The 19005-nt window shown below is 54.0% G+C and overlaps 1 protein-coding gene across 1 annotated transcript in view; it reads left to right on the forward strand.

The window, feature by feature from the left end:
• Positions 1-222: 222 nt before the first annotated feature.
• The window catches only part of PRDM10 (PR/SET domain 10), a 59507-nt gene continuing 40724 nt past the window's right edge, over positions 223-19005 (forward strand). The window contains exons 1-5 of the mRNA XM_056131457.1: positions 223-396; positions 3112-3276; positions 5230-5289; positions 17551-17815; positions 18632-18873. Of these exons, the coding sequence (XP_055987432.1) occupies positions 328-396; positions 3112-3276; positions 5230-5289; positions 17551-17815; positions 18632-18873 (801 nt within the window). The 5' untranslated portion in view covers positions 223-327. The remainder of the gene's footprint in view (positions 397-3111; positions 3277-5229; positions 5290-17550; positions 17816-18631; positions 18874-19005) is intronic.

The following is a 19005-nucleotide window of genomic DNA, read 5'->3' on the forward strand; positions in this document are numbered from 1 at the left end:
GGCCGGCGGCAGCACTGGGAGGATCGTGTGGGGTGCATGGTGGATGCAGAGGGTTTGAACCCATGACCATGCACTTGCAAGGCAGGTACTCTGAACCCGTGTTCTGTTCCTTTGGGCCCTACAAAACCCCGCCTAAGCCCCTCTGTGGTTGAAACCATAATTCGAACATGTTAGTCTGTCTCACATCTCACATCGGTTCTTCTGACCTTTCCCCAGGCACGTGACAGAGAGGCGTTTTGCCCTTCATGAACAGGCGCGTGGTGGACAGATGACCGGCCCCCGCCCTGCGCTGCACTAGGGGCCGGTGGTGGCACCGTCGAGGGAAGGATGGACGCCAAAGACGAAGGTTCCCATGTGTGGCCACCGTCTGCAGAGCACGAAGGCAGCACGGCGCAGGTGAGCACGGGCTTGCCCGCCCTGGCTCCAGGCACTGTTCCTACGGGGACACTGGGCAGCCACCAGAGTCGGCAGCATCTGTAGGGGCACACAGCCTGCAGCAGGGCAGGGGCGGGCTTGCAGCGCGTGAGTTAGCAGGACTGCAAACTGGCCACCTGGCGCTCCACTTCCTGACCCAGTTTTCCTTAATGCGGCGGCAGTGGAAGCCTCAGATTCCTTCTCCGTACTTCAGGACAGGTTTTTACTTCTGCGAGTGTGAAGTGAGGGGTGTTTCCTCCTGATTCCCAGCGTGTACCCGTCACTACACGTTCTTGCTGTGTCTTCAGCTCTGGGCTCCGTTCTTAATTCCAAGGCTGTGCTGTCGTTGCCAACCTCTGCTTGGAACCACCCAGAGAACCAGCATGTGTGTGACTCCTCTCAGCAAAAGCAAATTCCTTCTTGTGGGGTACACATTTGAATTTTGGGAAGGAGCAGCAGTTACCTGGAGTCATTCTTCTTCTTCTTCTTTTTTTTTTTTTTTTTGCTTTTTGGGTCACACCCGGCAATGCTCAGGGGTTACTCCTGGCTTTGCACTCAGGAATCACTCCTGGTGGTGCTTGGGGGACCATATGGGATCCTGGGAATCAAACCCGGGTTGGCCATTTGCATGGAAAAAACACCATACCTGCTGTGCTATTGCTCCAGCCCCTGGAGCCATTCTTTAGGGACCAAACTTGATGCTATATTTAAAAAAATCTGGGGAAGAGGTGGGTGGGCACAACCGGCTGTGCTCAGGGGTTACTCCTGACTCTGTATGCAGGAATCACTCCTGCTCGGGGGACCACATAGGATGCCTGGAATCAAATCCATGTCAACCACAAGCAGGGCAAGCACCCTCCCTGCAGTGTTATCTCTCCAGCCCTACTTGACGCTGTTTTTGGAATGGAGGGACAGGGATTGAGTCCAGGACCTTCGACCTGCAAAGTGTGGGCTTAACCTGTGAACTAGATGGATCCCCGAACCTAAAATGTAATTTTTAATGACATGTCTTATATAATAAGTGTGTAATTTCAGTTTTCCATTGATTTACATAGATGCAGGTTAATCAGGAAGTTAATGTTGGAAAATTTAAATGTGCACACTTATTTTAAGCAATATAATAAATATTACAGTAAACACAAGTGATTCCTTGGTGCGACTTAAAAGTATGATTCAGAACATATTGAAAAGAAAAGTTCTAAAGGTTCTTCCAGCAGAACCTTGAGGCAGTCTTGTTTCTCACGGGAACCAGTTTGGACCTACTGCCCCTGCAGCTTTACGTCTTGGGTGTGTTTTGTTTATGATCACAATGGAGTCCATGAGAAAAAAGGCTTCCCCCTTGAGGGCTCCCAGCAGGAGGCAGAACCCAGCATCCCTTCACATACTCCCTTTTTCCAGCTGCTCATCCTGGCCAGGAATTCTGCTAAAGCAGAACACTGGGTGATGAGGACTAGGTTGAAAGCCTCGGATAAGTTCTTTGCGGGAAACCTTTTTCATTTTTTCAAAAGCTCTGGAAACTGCAAGATTTTGATTTTAACGACCAACTCGAAGCTCACAGCATCACCTTGCTGCAATTAGAACTGTGCAGATAGACTCTCTGCCTCCTTCCGAGCTGAATCTTCACAGACAATGCAAATCTATGTCGATACCACACTGATTACCTAATATAGAAGTGGACGTTTTCTTGGATCGCATTCAGTACGCACGGGGCAAATCCTGACCCTGTCCTCAGCGAATGTGAGGTGCTGGAGATTGAACCTGGGCCTGGCCCTCCTGCCTGCAAAGCAGTCTTTGCACCTGGCCCATTGAGCTCTCTCCAGCCCTAGTTTGGTTTTCTGTGATGCTTGAGTGCATTTAGTCTCCAGATCTTTTTCTGCTGATGGAATCAACTCATATCATTTTGGGGGTCCACTGTTCTCCACTGACGAACATGGAAATTAGAAAGTTCGGTCCAAAATCAGGAGAGTGGAAGAGTCCAGTATTCCCTATTAGCACATCATTTATTTCTCTCCCAAATGTGCCCTTGACCATCTGCTTCCACAGGGCCAGTATCCGGCATCAGGCTCTGTGCCAAGTCTCAGCCATCAAGAACTCAGATTTCTAGAGCCAGCTGTCTCGAAAATACCTTACAGAATTCTGTTTCTACTGGCATTCTTGTAGATAGGAAATTATTTCTTCAGTGACAACTGAAATCATTGTTCAAGAATCCCTTAAAAGCACTTTCTTTGAATATCCTGTGCTTAAACCTAACTGGAGAGGACCAGCTCAGTTCCCTTCGTTGCCATGGCAAACAGCCGGACTTGGAGGTCAGGAGTTGGCCTTGTTTCCCTATGGCCGCTGTGGGCAGGGGTCTCCAAGTCGAGCAGGTATGATAGTTGAGAGCGGCTGGCTTGGCCATGAAATAGGAAGATCTGTCCCTGTATGTCAGCCTTGTTGCCTACGGGTCACATTTTCAGCCCCAGTCCTGCACCAGTCCTTGGCGTCAGACGGACTGTCAGTCCGCGGCAGGTACAGAACAGCGACTCCGTGACAAGGTGCTCTGTTCTGGCCTTGAGGCGTTCACTCGCTTAGTCAGAGACCACCAGCCTCTTGGCAGCCAGGGGCAGGCGTCAGGTGCACACAGGCCCGGGCATGGTCAGGCAGGGCAGGCATCGTCTGGCTGGGATGCTCGCTCCACACTCGCTGTTCTCTCTCCAGGTACACTTCGTTCCGGAGGCTGGGACCGTGGCCCAGATCGTCTACACTGATGACCAGGTCCGGCCACCCCAGCAGGTGGTGTACACGGCTGACGGCGCCTCCTACACGTCCGTGGATGGGCCGGAGCACACGCTGGTGTACATCCATCCCGTGGATGCTGCGCAGGCATGTGACGGATGCTTGTTTTCTCTCGGTTCCTTCATCGGGGCCCTTTCTGGGACTCCCACTCACCGTGCCCCAAGCACGTGACCACTCCGTGCTGGCCACTGTGGCGCAGGAAGGGACTTCCCAGAAATGAAATGGAACGAGTGTGAGCTCTGGCTTCCTGATAGTCCTTCCCACTGGCCGTTTGTCAGATGATTGACATGTCCCTTTTCCTGAGAATCAGAACCAGGCCCCAAACGGCCTCTTGTTCTGATCAGAGTGATCAGAGTTGGATCATTGAAAATACGGAGATTATTTTATTGGCGCGCGTTAGCGAAGGAGCCTATTAGCTCGCTTGCTTCTCTTTATTATTAATGATGCATTGGCCCACATGGAAGGACTCTGGAAGGAAGCAGAGGTCGAGACTGCGGTCACAGTCGCTCCTGTTTCACTTTTCTGCTGGTGACTTGGAGCATTCCTTTCCGTCTGTATGACACAGTGTTGCCCAGGATCTAAATGGTTGTCTCTCTACCTAGCAGTTTGCATTGTACAGCGCATTTTAGGCTGTATTTAAAAACAAAACAAAGACAACAATAACCAGTTTTCATATTTGGGTGAAATTTTGCCCCTGTTCAATATTTAATCACGAGGCTTCAGTCGTCCCAAGAAGTGGGATGCGCCTAATAAATATTGTTCAGGTCTGCGTCGCGATGGAAGTGCCACCCAGCTAGAGGGCATCTGCTTGGTCTGGCTCCCTTAATCACGTCGCAGCCAGACTGGAGAGCTCCAAGCGCATCCCCTACTCAACTTTCAGTTAATTACTGTGCTCCTGCATAGCTTAGCGAGGATCATTTTTTTTTTCTCTTTTGCATGTGCCAGAACCCAGGAATGAAGGCGAGGATCATTTTTATGTTGCGTCTGTCCATCCAAAAGGCTGAGGGTCCTTTTTATCTTCCTCTGGAATCAAAACCGTAGTTCTTAGCCCTACAGCTCTGTGTAAGGCCTGGCCGGATGGAAATCTACAGAATCTTAGAGGAAAGATTAATTTTCAGGAGTGGAGGTTTTCTGAAAACTGGGACCTGGCTGAAGTAATTTGGAATACTTTTCCCTTTTCTAGTTACTTTTGGTATATCATGACCCAGATCATAACATTTTTTTTTTAATAATGATAACTTGTAAAAATGGTGACGTGGGGTCTTTCTCCGAAAGAGAATTCGTGGGGCCTTGCGTTCAGTAGGTTTGTCCCCTCCCTTTTTTCTGACAGCGAGTGTGCATTTATATTGGAAAGCGCTATAATAATCCTGCACAGAGAAACTCCGTGTGTGTCTCATCTCTGTCGTTCAGTTTCATTGATTGGACTTTTTTTTTTTTTGAGGGGGGAAGAAGGGTTCACCCAGTGATGCTCAGGGATGTCTGCTGGCTCTGCACTCGGGAATTCCTCCTGGAAGTGCTTGGGGGACCACCTGAGACGCCAGGGATTGAACCTGGGTCGGCCGCATGCAAGGCAAGCGCCCCACCCGCTGCACTCTCTCTCCAGCCCCAGGTTTTGTGAGACCCACACCCCCTCATCCGTGGCATGGCTTCTCTGTTTTCCAGGCGTGCCTTTTTATTTCTCTGACGTTCTAGCAATGCCAGGGATGAGCCCAAGAAGGCTTGTGCTCTCGTGCCGTCTCCCCACCCCAGCTGCCTTTCCCATTCCTGCTGACGCGCGACCTCAAGAGAGCTTTGGCTTAAGCGTCAAGTCATGACGTTTGTGGGCCCCTGAGATAGCCAGTGTCCAGGGAACACTGAGACTAGAAGGCTTTAGCTAAAATGTAAGACCATTATCTTTATCTTTTTCGTATTAATGAAGGGTCATTAGTAGCCATCTGGAAGGTAACTCTCCTGAGAATTGGTGTTTAGCAGGAAACAGTTTCCCGTGTGACTGTCCAAAGATCTGCCGGTAACTTTTTTTGGTTTGTTTCTTTTGTCCAGACTCTGTTTACAGACCCGGGCCAGGTAACTTATGTGCAGCAGGACACTACGGCTCAGCAGGTAATAGCTCCTCGGGGAGTGGTTCCTTCCTCTCTCTGCTCCCTTCGCTGTCGTCGTCGTGATGACCGGGTTGTACCCTTGCCCGCCTGTGGTCCTGGGGGTTCGCCTTCTTAGTTGAGGCCCATGGATCCCTGTTGTGTTCACACACAAGGCCCCGAGGGGTCACACTCTCTGGCTGTGACACACATCTGCACCCTTATTTGGAAGGTGCTTCTGCGTGCTTGGCTGTGGAGTGTGTGGGGAGCACTCCCGACCTCGGGGCTCACGGGCAGGAGAGCAGCCAGGATTGGGCTCGGCGCATGTGGGTACCAGGGATTTGAACTTAGGACCCTATGCCCCAGTCAGCGCTCTGAGTTTCTGGGCCGTGATTTGCCTTCTCGCCTTTTTGTCTGGTGAAGGTCGAGGCTCCAGGTGTGCCCTTGCCCCACCGCTGTGCTCTGCGTTCTCTGGGTGTCTGCTTCTGGTGTATTAAAGACCTCCACGGCCTCTGGTGAAAACGAGACAATATATGTAGGTGTGTGAGTTCTGGGCCCTCAGATTGGTGTATGGTGGACCATCCTGGCGAATAAAAACATGACTTTGCAGAGAACTTTAAAGAAGATTCTATCGGAGGGCCAGAGAGGTGGTGGAGTGAGCATGTGGTGCCATAGGGCTCCCTGAGTCCCAGTAGGGGGACCCTCAAACCCCACATCAGGAGTAGTAGCCCCTGAGTGCCACAGTGTGTGTTTACACACACACACACACACACACACACACACACACACACACACACGTAATAGTAGTCCCTGAGTGCCACAGTGTGTGTTTACACACACACACACGCACACACACACATGTAATATTGTTTCGGGTCCCAGAGAATAATACCGGGTTTTAAGAGTCTTGGTAGATCCTGGAACATCTTAATACTTTGATGTCTTAAATTATTGTTTTTTTTTTTTGTCTTAGATTACCAGTACAGTGGGTGCTTGCTTTGCACGTGGTCAACCTGGGTGTCATCCCTGTTGTCCTATTTGGTTCCCTGAGAACTCCCAGGAGTGATCCCTGAGTACAGAGCCAGGAGTGAGCCCTGAGCATCACTGGGCGTGGCCCCAAAGCAACAACATATTGGGTTAAAATTCCTAATTGGATTTGATAAAACTTTGGTGGCATGTGTATCAATAACATTCCTTATTTTTAGCTTATCATTCTAGCATCTAAAAAAAAAAGTTTTTTGTTTTGTTTGCTTTTTCTGTTCCAACGCTATACCTGGAGGTGCTCAGGGCTGTTCCTAGCGTGGCATTCAGTTGCGCTTGGTCCTGGTTGTGCTCGGAAACTGTGGAGCCCAGGGTGGAGCCCCAGCTCCTGCGTGCCGAGCACATGCTGCAGCCCAGCGAGCATCTCTCTGGCCCTCTTCTGGGATTTCTTTTAAAATGTCTCTCTGTGGCTCAGCGGTACAGTGGCTTCAAGCCTGAAACCCTGTATTTGATACCTGCCACCCTTGCCCCTGCCCTAATCAATCATTTTTGGTATGGGGCAACACTGTGGTGCTGAGGGCTTATTCCTAGCTCTCTGCTCAGGACTCGATCCTGGTTTTCGCTCAGAGCTAACTCTGGCTCTGTGCTCAGGGCTCACTCCTGACTCTGCACTCAGGGATCATTGTTGGTGGAGCTCAGGGGACCATATGTTCTTTTTCTTTTTTTTTTTTTTTTTGCTTTTTGGGTCACACCCGGCGATGCTCAGGCGTTACTCCTGGCTTTGCACTCAGAATCACTCCTGGCGGTGCTCAGGGGACCATATGGGATGCTGGGAATCGAACCTGGGTCGCTGTGTGCAAGGCAAACACCCTACCTGCTGTGCTATTGCTCCAGCCCCTCAGGGGACCATGTGTAGGGCCAAGGATGAAACATGGGTTGGGTACATGCAGGGCAAGTGCCCTACCCACTGTGCTATCACTCTAGCCTCTCAATAAAACATTTCTTTCCTTTTATCCGTATTTCTCTCGTAACCCAATTTAACTGGACTTTGAGGGGGACATTGTCCTTATTTTCCTCCAGGCTGTGACCATGAGGAAGAAGGCACAAAGGTGGGTATTGTCAGTCTTGCTTTGGATCCTGTGACTCCAAATAGCTTCACTTTCATGTTGGCTCTGGTCCAGGTGTATCAGTGGGCGTCGTACCTGACTAGCCAGGAACTTCTTGTTGAATCCAACTGCATTTTCTGCTTTTAAGTATTTCCGTCAAGGATTTGGGTGCTTCATTTTTAACATTTGAGATGTGAGTGAAGACGGGCGTACACCCTGAGCAGAGTGGGGGGAGGGCAGCAGCCGCCCCAATGCCATCATGTCCCCGCACCTTGAGGGCAGAGCCAGCCGCAGCCCGCCATGTGGATGGTGGCCGGGACCCCGCTGTCTGTGCGTCTCTGGTCGGGGCTGACTGTCAGAGCTCCCTGAGTCTAGAGACGAGCTCCAGGCGTCTTTGTCATCTTAGTCCTGATTGGCAGCAAGCTGGAATCCTGCAGGGCCTGTCTGCGATCACTCCTGCCACTGCTGGGTGGCACACGCAGGGTGGCATATGGGTGGAGAGATTTGCTGGGTTGCTGAGGTGCAGATCAGGGTGAGGGCGCCGGCAGAGCGTCTGCCTGGGCCCAGCGTAGTTTTCCCCACCATGTCCCCAGTCTCTGGCAGGGCTGTAGACTTCTGGTTTTTTTTCTGTAGAGGGGCACTGGCTGCACTGCTCGGTCCCCTCTCAGGGCTTGCCCCTAGCCCCATTACACTGGAAGTTGATTCCAGCATATAAATTAGAGACGGAGTCATGGTCCATCTCCAGCAGAGTTGTTTTATTGTAGTGGTTTCTGCTAATTATAGTTATGGGGGAGGTGGGACCACACCTGTCAATTCTCAGGGGTTACTCCTCGCTCAGCATTCAGAAATTACTCCTCGTGGTGCTCAGAGAACCGTATGGGATACCAGGGATCGAACCCAGGCCGTGTGTGTGCAGGCCAAATGCCCAACCCCCCTGTATTAATTGCTCCAGCCCCCAATTAGGGATCTTCTTGACCTACCAAACCAGGTCTATCTCTGTGAATATTGATTGATTCCATCAATGGAGAGACGTTAATTCATTTTTAAAACTTGACAGGATTTTTAAAAAAATGGAATGCCTTTGACTGTGCATAATACAAGAGCCCTATGTTGATGTTCACATATTTTCGGTAATGAATCCATTTGCTCCGTTGGGGAGGAACGACTTTTTTTTTTCCAGTGAAAAGTTGAAGCCAGACAAAACAGAAAGGTCCGTAAAAAAACCCCAACTAGTTCTCTCAGAACTGGATCATTTATCTTACCATGTGTTCACTTGAATTCCGGGTGCCTGGAGCGTGTGGACAGAGAGGGATGGGGCGGGGCCTGGGGCCTGGGACTCTGCATCCTAGAGTTCCAGCTTCCCCTTGCCACAGCTGGAGAAAAGCAGGGGAAGTGGAGTCAGTTGAGAGCCGTGCTTCCCCGCTGCCCCTGACACCGCAAGGCACATACTCAGCCCTTGGCTGTGTTTCTGGCCTCGGTATTCTCATTTTCAGTGATTTAGATTCTCTGTGAAAGTGGAAAAAAAAAAGATACGACTATAAACATCAAAGCAGTAAAATACAACACTGAAACCCTAAGTTTGGTGTAGCACCGCAGTGATGAGTATTTCGCCCCGGGTGTGTGTTCTCACAGAAGCCGTGTTTTCTGGCTCTGGCCCCTGCAGACTCAGGTGCAGCTGCGCAGATGGCCGCAGGGTGACCTGGCGTCTGCACTCGCGCTGGGAGAGTCAGAACCCCTTAGAGGGAAGGCGGCTTCCAGGGCCGGTGGGTGCTGCTGCCGCGAGTCCTGCACCTCTAGAGGACCCTGATAGAGCCAGAAGGGGACGGAACAGGACAGCGTGGCCCACATAAGAGGAAAAATGCCCGCAACTGCTTGAGAGACCTTATGTATATATATTTAACATTTGTAAGTTCTCGGGCTGGAGAGAGAGTCCAGGGTGAGGCCCCCACCCCCCATCCCCAATAAACAAGACTAAGTATGAATACGTTTGTGCTGTAAGTGAGAGAAATAGTTTTTTGGCGATGCGTTTACTTTTATGGTTTTGGACCACAGCTGGTGGTGCTCGGGGCTTAGTCTTGGCTTTGTGTTCAGGGTCACTCCTGGCGGGGCTAGGGATCCCGCATGGTGGCGGGGATCGAACTCGGGTCGGCTGTGTCCAAGGCCTTCTCTGCTGTGCTGTTTGCTTGGCCCTCCTCTTTGGTGGTGATTTTGTCTGTTTTGTGTTTTGTGGGCCACGTCTGGCAGTGCTCAGGGGTTATTCCTGGCTCTGCACTCAGGAGTCGCTCCAGGCAGTGCACGGGGAACCATAGGGGATGCCGAAGATAGAACCCTGGTCGGGCATGTGCAGGGCAAGCGCCCTACCTGCCGTGCCCGCGCCCCGGCCCCTTGGGGGTGATTTTTTGAGGCTTCGAGGGGACCGCCCTGTTATTTGGATGACTGATAAATGACGGGAAGGAATTCAGCCCTTTTCCCTGAACGTCCCTCAGTAAACAATCACTCAGGGGGAGCAATTACTTTAGAGAAGTGTTTCCACTCATAAATAAGGACTGGTGATTGGCTTCGGATATCACCATTCTTCATCTCCTGGTGAAATATGGATGTGAGCAGCGATCAGCAGCAGCTGAGGCTGTCGGAAACACGCTGATGAGGCACTTTCTGATGGATGGATTGACCCTGTGAACATGGGTGATTTAGCTGAAAACGAGGGCCGTTACTTACAGTCCCCTCGTCTGGGGCCCTCCCGTTGCAGCTCACCGGCTCTGGAATTTCCTCCCCCAGACGGAGCCTCTGTCTCCTTGAGTCTCCGGAGCGTCCTCCCAGCTTCCAGAAGCGTGGGAGAGAGAGGAGGAGACAGAGGAGCACGGGACGGAGTCGAGGGTGCGCGGCTGCTGAGATGGCAGAGTGGGGAGGACCTTGCCTTGCACACAGCTGACCCACGGTCAATCTCCAGCACCCCATTGTGGCCTCCGGAGGCCCCCCAGGGGTGAGCCCTGAGCACAGCCAGGTGTGCTCCCCCTCAAAAACAGAAACAAAGAGGATGCAGTATGCAGTGCTTCTGGGCTTCTAGGCCAGGACCAACCAAACGACCTCATTCCTTCCAACAGATAAATTGCAAAGGAAAAAAGAGGAAAGGAACTTGTTTTTTTTTTTTGCTTTTTGGGTCACACCCGGCGATGCTCAGGGGTTCCTCCTGGCTCATGCACTCAGGAATCACTCCTGGCAGTGCTCGGGGGACCATATGGGATGCTGGGAATCGAACCCAGGTTGGCCATGTGGGCTGCGTGCAAGGCAAACGCCCTACCCGCAGTGCTATCGCTCCAGCCCCAAGGAAAGGAACTTTTCTTCTTTTCACTTTTTGGCCACAGCTAGGAGTGCTCAGGTGCCGTTCCTGACTCCGTGCTCAGTGTCGTTGCCTCTGGTCTGGGGAAGGGGAACTCAGGGATGGAAGGGCCAGTGCTGGGGGGATAGTCCAGGGGCAGAGACGCCTGCCCTGCATGTCCACTGAGGACTTCCGGCTGCAGAGCCAGGAGTGAGCCCTGGCATCACCAGCTGTGGTTCCCAAACCAGAACAATAAAAAGGAGACAGTTGGAGAAACCCTGTTGCCGACGGGCCATGTGATAGGAGTAGTTTGTTTTCTACAGGTCAATATAAGAAGCAACAGGGCCTTGTCCGCTGGGGCTCTGCGCGGCTCTGCTCACAGGTGGGGATGTTCGATGTTGCCGTCGACTGCAGATCCATCCGTCAGGGGCCCAGTGGGCAGGAGGCATGGCTGGGCCGTTGTTAAGCTGGCGGGCCAGGGGCTTATTATCATTTCTCTCTGATGTGTGTTTAAAATTTGTCTTTCAAAGGGGACAGTGATTCTGACAAATCTTCCAAATTGGTTTTTGGATGCTGAGAAAACTTAAGATTCCTACCAGAAGAGGAAATGCCTATTTAAGCAGATCCTGCCTAACCAGAAAAGAAAATGCCCATTTCCAACACACCTTCCCCGAATTGGGCTTTTCGCTTTCTTTAAAAATTCGTCAGGGGGCTGGAGAGATAGCACAGCGGGGAGGGCGTTTGCCTTGCACGCGGCCGACCGACCCGGGTTCGATTCCCAGCATCCCTTATGGTCCCCCCAGCACTGCCAGGAGTAATTCCTGAGTGTAGAGCCAGGAGGAACCCCCTGTGCATTGCCACGTGTGACCCAAAAAGAAAAAATTGTCAATCTTAGGGCCGGAGTGATCGTATAGTCAGTAGCGTACTTGCCCTGCATGCGTCCAATTCTGGTTTCATCCCCGGCATCCCATATGGTTCCCTGAGCTCTGTCAGGAGTGATCTTGAGCACTGAGCCAGGAATAAACCCTGAGCACTGTTGGGTGGGGCCCCGAAAACAAAAAAAAAATCTTTTTTTGCCAGTCTAATAGACAGGGGGTGCTTTGTGGTTTTACTGTTTCATTATATTTATAGGGGCCACCTCCAGCGGTGCTTGGGGGTGTCCTGGGCCTCTCCTGGTGATACAGGTCTCACATGCTCAACCACCAGTGCTCGGGGTCACCAGGGCCAGGGATCAAACCAAGGAGCTCCCACAAACTAGGCGTGTGCTCGGACCCGTGAACTATCTCCCACCTTCTCCCCCCTCCCATGGTATTTTATTATTAGCTCCTGTTTTTAGTTGTTGGTTTCATTTTGGGGGCCACACCTGGCAATGCTCAGGGTTTCCTCCTGGCTCTGAACTTGGGGGCCACAATTGGTGACCTTCTGGGATGCTGGGGATTGACCCCAGGTTGGCTGCGGGCAGGGCAGGTGCCCTCCCCGCTGTCCTGTTGCTTCTGCCCCCGGGAGGTCCTAGTTATAATGAGAAGTTTTGCTCCTCAAAGGGCCCTTTGTTCTGGGCCCTGGAGTGAGATTCTTGCTCCCCCTTGCCTCCCTTGTGGCTCCCGGGTTCCTGTTTCTCCTGGGTCTTAGTGGCGGAAGATCTGTTGGAAGCCTTTTCAGAGGTGTGCGCCCGCCCGAGAAAACCCCGGTTCCCGGCTGGGCTCACAGACCTCTGCCCCTTGACTGTGAACATGTGTGACTTGTGACTCCCACACACCCAGGCGGAGCCAGGGCGAGGCGGAGCTGAGAATTGCTGGGCTCTGCAGGAATCGGTGCATTCTGCTGTTTGCTGCTGTCCCTGGAAATGGCCCCTGGAGTTGGGGAGTTGGTGGGGAGTGGCGGGGGTGGAGAGGAGGACGATGGGGGCGAACAGTCCCCTTCCTCCCTGCCTCCCTGCACCCTCTCTGCAGCACAGGACACAGTGCACAGGCTCCAGCTGTGCTGGCCCCTTCCTTCCCCTTTCCCTGAGTGATGTCGGCTCCCGAGGCTGCTGGGCGGTGGTCTCTGGAGCCCCAGTGGCTCCCTTGTTGCTGGGGTATGCTGGTGGGGGGGCATGGGGGCCTTTTGCTCCTCTGGGGACAGACTGAACCCAGCTGGGACCCATTGTGAGGTAGTGGGAACATCAGGGAGGGTGTGAATTTGCATTTTGGGGGGTGGGGGAGGGGGGATGTGGCCTTATGAACTGGGCCCTCAGTCCCTGCCAGCTGACTCTGTGGATTAAGTAAAATTTCAGTGCAGGCCCCCTGGCTGTCAAGGGCTGTGGCGGCTAGAAATATGCAGGACCCCTCCTGCCTTTTTGTCGTTTTGGAGACTTTCAGCTGATTGCTCTGGGGTGGTCCCTGGGGGTGCTCCGGGGGGCCTTGCAGTGCCAGGCAGGAATCCAGCTTCCCTGGACAAAGCTGCGTTCCCTTAGCACACCCCCCCAGGCCTGGAGACAGCCGGTTCTGCCTAGAGAAACGCTTCGCACGGACCCCACGGACCCTGCTCTCTCCTTTCCGCCTGGCTCTGGCCCATGTCTACCTGCTACTGTAGCAGCAAGGCTTCGCCTCTGCTACTTCTATCCTTTCCTTTGCTGCGATTTTTATTTTCTTTTGGAAGTCTGGAGGGGGATGGGAGGTAAGGGTGGGCGTGGGGGAGGGGGAGGGGAGGGGAGGTGCTGAGACCTCGCCCCTGGGGAGCATGAGCTCCCTCCCTCTCATGCTCCCTCCCTGCCCCTCTTCATCACTCCGGTAGGGAGGGGAAGGCTCTTGAGACCACTTTCACATCAGCTTTCTCAGCAGGGGCCAGAAGCTGGTGGTGACCTTGCCTAGTCGGGAGAGAGCCCAGCCCAGCCTCCCTGGAGGAACTGAGCCGCTGGAGCTCTGCCACGGGAGCTCCCTGGAGAGAGACAGGATTTACATGCCTGTAGTTCATTCGCTGTGTAGGGAGGTTGCAGTAATGTTGGCAGTGACTTAGAACAAGGGGACCTGGTAACCGCACTCTCGGATATTGGGGTGCAGAAGGGCAGGGTCGCTCTCCCAGTGAGGACGGGGGAGGGAGAAAAGGGAAGTGCAGGTGTGTCTTCATGCCAGAGACCCCCATGCTCTCTCCCTGGGGGACGCCTCACCTCGGTGTGCAGTTCCTTCTGTTTTAACTGAAACAAAACCAGAGGCATCTCCCCGAATCCTCCTCTCCTTACAGATGAAGCTTCTCAAAAGCCCAGGACGGGCCTGTAGTGTGAAAATGTTGGGTAAAATGCAGGCGTGTTAGAGCACACACAGACAAGTAGAGTGCCAGCAACTGTTTTATGTCCATCAAGGAAAAAGAGCTCGGGCTGGAAGCTGGCACGATGGGGCAGGCGTTTGTCTGGCATGCAGCTGACCTGGGTTCGATCCTGGGCACCCCAGGAGTAATTCCTGAGTTCAGAGTGAGGAGTAATCCCTGAAATCCCTGAGCATTTCTGGGTGTGGCCCAAACACCAAAAAGAAAAAAAGAAGAAGAAGAAGAAGAAAATCCAGAGTCACATGTAACAGAAAAGAAGAAGAAAAGTTGAGTCACATGTAACAGAAAAGAAGAAAAGCCAGAGTCAAGTGTAACAGAAAAGACAGCACCAGCAGGAGTGTGTGGGTGCCGCTTGGGGCCACGCGCTCTGCCTGCTGGCCGGAGCTCGAGTCTGCAGTCTGCAGGTGTTGGCCACAGGGAGAGGCTCTGGTGGCAGATGAGACCATGAGCTCCCACTATCCTGTTTCTTTCTTTGTTCTTGGGCCACTCCTGGCAGTGCTCAGGACTGACTTCTGACCTAGGCATCACTCCTGTCACACTCGGGAGACCCTTAGCGATTGCCGGGGATCAAACCTGGGTGGGCCACATGCAAGACAAGCACCCTGCCCGCCGTACTCTCTACCTACTGTCTCTTCTTAATAGCATGTCAGAAGTTCTCGGACTCAGCAGGGATCCCTTCGATGACTAACAAGACTGATACCATTTCTCAGAAGGCCAAATCCAGTTCCAAAATGAATCTCCAGTGGACGCCTACTGTCTGCTAGTCGGTTGACCACGTTTGTAGGGCAGGAACATGATGTCACCATGGTCCCTAAGAACTTACAAGCGTGAAGAAAACAGGCCAAACACGCTGTGGTCTTGGCTGCAGGGAGCCCTCGAGGGCCTTGGCTTCAGTGGCAGGAAAAACGAGAATAAATCAGTGGATTTTATCGAAGAGCAAAGCTTCTCCAGGGAAAGAAGCTATGGGAGATACTTGTGCACTGCAGCTAGCAGAGGGCTCATGTCCTCGACAGTTACGGAACTTCTCAACCCCGCGACCAGCAAACAAACGTTCCCATCAGAAAATGGGAAGAAGCAGAGAGCAGACACATTTCCAAAGGAGACAAGCAGACAGCCAACAGCCAACGGGGACATGACAACAAATGCCCTTTATCTCCGACGATCAGAGGAAACCAAGACGAAATGACAGCGAGCCCTCACCCTCACTCAGAGCTTTGGCCTGGCACCAGCGAGGCCAGACGTAAGTGCTGGAAGGGCGTGGGGGAAGGACCCCTCAGGCATCACGGCTGGCAGGCAGATGGCTTTCGTCTTGTGAAAGTGAGCTCTCAGAACATCAAAAATGGGTCTAGCACCTGACCCAGCAGTTCCACTCCTAGGTATCAACCCGAAGGGCACTAATCGGAGAGATGTCCATATGGCCACGAGTATGCCGGGATGAGTCCAAGAGCCAAGCCTGGCGAGGAACCCAACTCTCCAAGGGCAGCAGAAGTGTGCTCTGGGACTGGGGAGAGAGTTCGGGGGGGCTCTGCTGCCCACCTGGTGCTCAAAACTCTGTGGTCTGTGCCTGTATACACAACCAAACATCACCTGTTTACACACAGTGGTCTTTTCTTGGGGTGGGGGTAGGGCGCTCCCAGCAATGCTTAGCGCTTACTCCTGGCTCTGTGGTTGGGGACCACTCCTGGCTGGGCTCGGGGGACCACATGGATTGCCGGGGATCAGCTCAGGTCGGCCATGCGCAAGGCCAGCAACATACCTGCTGTACTATCACTCCGCCCCTCCCCCCACCTGCCTATAACAAAAAATAAAATCTTGCATTTTGCAACAAAATGGATGAAACTGGAGGGTGTCATGTTAAGTCAAAAAACAAAATATGTCAGGGAGAAAGACTCGCTCATGTGAGAAGCAAAGCAAGGGGACAAAGACAAGACGGATGAGAAGAAACCCTTGGGCTCTGACCGCCAGGAGCACGTTTTGGGAGGGGGCTTGAGGAGGGGGGGCAGTAGTGTGAGATTAGGGCCCCCAGATCGAGCAGGTTATGGCTGGCAGCGGGTCCAGAGCAGCAGGGAACAGCTAACGTATGTGATGTCAGCCTGGTTCTAAAATATATTAGTCGACTGGGAGGATGGGAAAAGATATGAAGTAAGATTCGTTGGAGTTCAATGCAGACCTCCCCACCCATTTTAGAAATCAGTGAAATCAGTGAAAGGACTGGGGAGAGACATAGTCTGAATAACAGTCTATGAGAGTCTTGGATTCTATTGCTATTATTTCATCATTTTGTTTTCTGGCCACACCTCGTGGTACTCAGGGCTTGCTCCTGGCTCTGTGCTCAGGAATAACTCCTGGCGGTGCTCAGGGGACCATTTGCAGTGCAGGGACATTGAACCAAGGTGGGCTGCATGCAAGGCAGGCGCCTTAACCCCTGTGTTGTCTCTCTGGCCCTCAGGGATTTTACTTGTTTGCAGGTTCATATTGGGCCAGCAGTTAGCCAAGGGAGTCCCGTAAGTGCAAGTGCATTCTGACGCCTCAGTCATTAAAAGTACAGACCCTGTGAGATTTTGAGACCAGGACTCCGAGGAATCAGGGTGTCTCAGCTGTGTGAGAGGGATCGAGTGAGCTGCGGGTCCAGTCTGAACGTGAGGGCCTGTCTGCATGTGGGCCAAGGGTCAGACTTACCTTAGCCGCCAGAAGGGAATGTTGTTGGCGCCGCCCAATGCATGAAGGACCCGCCAGAAGATCCTGGTTCCCAGAACTTCCCCCTGGAGCTCGTTGGAGCCGCTCACTGGCCAGGGTTCTGCTGGGTGTTGGGAATGAGGCCAAGCAGTGCCACGGACCGTGGGAGCCAGAGACTCAGGGAAGGTGAGGGTTGTGGAGGGCGAGGCCGGAGATGGGACAGACTCTTGGCAAGGGAGCCGCCTGGGGCTCACTGGGCAGGCAGGGTCGTGGCTGGAGAGTGGCTTCCTGTGTTGCATGGGCAGAAGCTGGGGTGGTGTCAGCGCTGGGCCCGGGTCATGCTCCATCACATTCATTTGGTAAGGCGGCTGTCGCCCGATGCCCATCCCAACCCGGCTGGTGGACGCGGCTGACGGCGCTGGGTCTGCCTGTGAAACCTCGGTCTCTCTGAGGGGTGTGGGACTCACCCTGGATTTTACCCACCGCACGTTCCAACACTGCACGCCTTACTTTCAACGCAAAGCCTCGGAGACATCAGATCATTCCCCTGTCGCTGGGCACCCCAGACAGTGCAGATGTAAGACAGGTGATGCCCCATGCGCTAGGGTGTGTGTGTGTGTGTGTGTGTGTGTGTTAGCATGTGTGTGTGGGGTAGGTTGGGGCTTGTTCTTCACATGTGCAGGGGCAGGCGGCCTCTTGCAGCAGGTTTGAGAGAGCAGGAGAGCAGGACCCCAGGGCAGCTGAGACTCTGGGAGTGCTCAGCCTGTTGGGGTCGGGGGTCCCACTGATGTCCGACAGCCTGTGCTGGGCAGAGAAGCACCCCTCGCACCCTGGAGGCCTCCCTCAAACCCGGGACCTCGTGCGTGCAGGCACATGTGCTCACCCAGACCCCAACTCTGTCCAGGCCACGTTGCCGGTGCATGGCCAGGTGCTGCCTTCCATGGAGGAAGGCGTGGACGCCGCCGACCCTCTGGCCACCCTGCAGAACCCCATGGACAGGCTGGAGGCCAAGGAGGAGGAGGAGGAAGAGGAAGAGGAGGAGGAAGAGGAAGAAGAAGAAGAGGAGGAGGAGGAGGACTCTGAAGAGGATGAGGAGGAGGACGGGGAGGACACGGACCTGGATGAGTGGGAAGCTGACCCACCCCGGCCCTTTGACCCGCACGACCTCTGTGAGTCCCAGTGAAGCCCCGTGAGGGGTGGGAGCCAGTCCTGGGGTCCCTGCACGTGTCCACACGGAGCCTTCCGGGTCCCGAGTTCTGGTGGGGGAGGGGCTCGTGTGATGAAGCATCACTGAGGTGTCTGTCTCTCCGGGGCTCCCCCGGGCCACTGTGCTGAAGGGTGTGACCCCCCGGACCAGCTCAGCGTGGATGAGGCTGTCTCGGTCATCACCTCGCAGAGTGCCCGTTACCTCTGGCCCCTGGCGCCTCCCATTTTCTAACGTGTGCCATGCATCCCAGTCTTGGGAGGGAGGCGGCTGTGCCGGATCAGACCCTCGGTTGCAGCCTCGAGGGGTCTGGGCATGTCCCAGTCCACCCCTTGGACCCAGCTCCCAGCTGCTGGGCTTGGGCTCCCTGCTTCCACCCGCCACGCCCTTCCTGACCCCCATTTCGTTGGCTGTGGTGCTGGTTTGCGGCCACGTCCAGCAGCGCCTCGGGGCTATTTCTGGCTCTGTGCTCAGGAGTGACCCCTTGGCCGTGCTGCGGAGGCGTTGGAGGTGCCAGGGATCAGAAGTCGGGGCCGTGGCTGCAGGCGGTGTCTGGCCGGGACCCACTGTTCCGATTCTTACCCGGTGGGGATCGAGGTTCTGGGCTGCAGGAGTCTCGGCGCCGGCCGGAGCTGCACTCCACCTCCTTGCAGGGGGGAGGCCTTCCCGCTCCGTGCAGCCTCCTGCCCGCTGTGCTCAGGGCGCCACTGCAGGGCGGCGCCGGACTCTGGGGTTCCTGTTGGTGGTGGCCCCTGACTCGCGGGGTGTCTTTCTCCTGCAGGGTGTGAGGAGTGTAACAACGCCCACTCGTCCGTGTGCCCCAAGCACGGCCCGCTGCACCCCATCCCCAACCGGCCGGTGCTCACGCGCGCCCGCGCCAGCCTCCCCCTGGTCCTCTACATCGACAGGTTCCTGGGCGGCGTCTTCTCCAAACGGCGTATCCCCAAACGCACCCAGTTTGGCCCCGTGGAGGGGCCCCTGGTCAGGGAGTCCGAGCTGAAGGACTGTTACATTCACCTGAAGGTAAGGCACGGAGGAGTGTCCCGCCGTGGCTCGCGCTGGGTCTCCACCAGAGAGCCTGCGGTTCCCGGGACTTGCTGGCCTGGTACATTTCTTTAACTGCTTATTTTGTTCTAAATAGAGGTTTTTTTCTCT

This window comes from Sorex fumeus, unplaced genomic scaffold (assembly GCF_029834395.1).
Source record: "Sorex fumeus unplaced genomic scaffold, SorFum_2.1 ptg000091l, whole genome shotgun sequence".
NCBI classification, from domain to species: domain Eukaryota; kingdom Metazoa; phylum Chordata; class Mammalia; order Eulipotyphla; family Soricidae; genus Sorex; species Sorex fumeus.